Consider the following 2,165-nt stretch of genomic DNA (forward strand, 5'->3'; position numbering starts at 1 on the left):
TTCTAAGGTTAGCAATTATATGTGGCTGATGAAGTTAAGCAAAAGTAGAAAAGGAAGGCAGGAAGGCAGGATGGCAGGAAGAAAGAAAAAGAAAGAAAGAAGAAAGAAAACAAGAAAGAAAGAAAGAAAGAAAGAAAGAAAGAAAGAAAGAAAGAGGAAGGGAGGGAGGAAGGAGGGAAGGAAGGAGGGAAGGATGGAAGCAAGAAAGGAAGGAAGAAAAAGAAGAAAGAAAGAAAGAAAGAAAGAAAGAGAGAGAGAAAGAGAAAGGATGAAAGAGAAGAGGAAGGGAGGGAGGAAGGAAGGCAGGAAGGCAGGAAGGAAGGAACGAAGGAAGGAAGGAAAGGAGGAAGGAAAGAAAGGAGGAGGAGACAAGGGAGAGAGGGGAGGGAGGGAGCAAGGATGGAAGGAAAGAGATAAGGGAATAGCAAAGGAAGTAAAGTAAGAGAAGGGATAGGAAGAAATGTTGAAAGGTTGGAACATTAATGAGAGTCCTGGCAGAAAAGAGACATGTGAGGAGTGTTTACTTAAAGATCTCCTCAAAAGTGGTAGGCAAAGTTAGCTATAACCAACAAGAATAATTAAGATTCTCAGACCTCTTAGCTTGAAGGAGAGAGAAAGAAAAAAAAAATTTCTAAAACAATGTTCAGAGGGAATAAGGGGCTAGAAGGAAATGACCTCTAGAAGAGCTGTGGGGTTCTAGGTCTAGTTGATTCTAACGTGTTGTTTGGTTTGGTTTTTAATTTCTTCCCAGGTACAATCCGTAGCTTTTTCTGAATTCATTTGAAGAATTTGGAGGAAATCCAATTTTCCTCTTCCCTCCACACACAATGACTTTGGGATCCCTGGAAAGCAGCAGCAACAATTCTTCCACCTTTCTGCTGAGTGGCATTCCTGGGCTGGAGCACATGCACATCTGGATCTCCATCCCATTGTGCTTTATATACCTGGTTTCCATCCTGGGCAACTGTACAATCCTTTTTATCATTAAAACAGAGCCCTCACTCGATGAGCCTATGTACCTCTTCTTGTCCATGCTGGCTGTGACTGACCTGGGTCTGTCTCTTTGCACCCTCCCCACAGTGCTAGGCATCTTTTGGATTGGGGCACGAGATATTGGTCATGATGCCTGTTTTGCCCAGCTCTTTTTCATTCACTGCTTGTCCTTCCTGGAGTCTTCTGTGCTACTGTCCATGGCCTTTGACCGTTTTGTGGCCATTTGTCGCCCCTTGCACTATGCTTCCATTCTCACCAACACGGTCATTGGCAGGATTGGCCTGGCTTCTCTAGGCCGTAGTGTAGCACTCATTTTCCCATTGCCTTTTATGCTCAAAAGATTCCCCTATTGTGGCTCCCCAGTTCTCTCACATTCCTATTGTCTCCACCAGGAAGTGATGAAATTGGCCTNATTTTGTGGCCATTTGTTGCCCCTTGCACTATGCTTCCATTCTCACCAACACGGTCATTGGCAGGATTGGCCTGGCTTCTCTAGGCCGCAGTGTAGCACTCATTTTCCCATTGCCTTTTATGCTCAAAAGATTCCCCTATTGTGGCTCCCCAGTTCTCTCACATTCCTATTGTCTCCACCAGGAAGTGATGAAATTGGCCTGTGCAGACATCAAAGCCAACAGCGTCTATGGCATGTTTGTCACTGTTTCAACAGTGGGTATAGACTCACTGCTCATTCTCTTCTCCTGTGCCTTGATCCTGCGTACTGTGCTGTCCATTGCATCCAGGGCTGAGAGATTCAAAGCTCTTAACACCTGTGTCTCCCACATCTGTGCTGTGCTCCTCTTCTACACTCCCGTGATTGGCTTGTCTGTCATCCACCGCTTTGGGATGCAGGCACCTCATCTGGTCCAGGTGATCATGGGCTTTGTGTACCCCTTATTTCCCCCCCTATTGAACCCCATTGTCTACAGTGTGAAGACCAAACAGATCCGAGATCGTGTAACCCATGCGTTTTGTTGCTAGCTGGGTTTCGTCTTAGAGGCACTAATTCCTTAAGTCTTCCCTTACTCCTCTCTCCTTCATAACATCCCGTGTGCACGAAATGGAGGAGACTATTATTTATTTACTCAATAAATACATAAAGGGATGATCATGAAGTCACAGCTCTTGCAGAATTATCTCTGCTCTGATGGGGGAAAACACAATGCAATATGACA

General features: G+C 45.1%; 1 protein-coding gene across 1 annotated transcript; it reads left to right on the plus strand.

Annotated features, from left to right (window-relative positions):
* The first annotated feature begins 827 nt into the window (after positions 1 to 827).
* LOC117797672 (olfactory receptor 51G2-like) lies at positions 828 to 1,971 on the plus strand. The gene is made up of 2 exons (XM_034650088.1): positions 828 to 1,287; positions 1,490 to 1,971. Exons 1-2 carry the CDS (start codon positions 828 to 830, stop codon positions 1,969 to 1,971), a joined length of 942 nt encoding a protein of 313 aa, XP_034505979.1.
* Positions 1,972 to 2,165: the final 194 nt, after the last annotated feature.

The sequence above is a fragment of the Ailuropoda melanoleuca genome, unplaced genomic scaffold, assembly GCF_002007445.2.
Source record: "Ailuropoda melanoleuca isolate Jingjing unplaced genomic scaffold, ASM200744v2 unplaced-scaffold10984, whole genome shotgun sequence".
Lineage (NCBI taxonomy): Eukaryota > Metazoa > Chordata > Mammalia > Carnivora > Ursidae > Ailuropoda > Ailuropoda melanoleuca.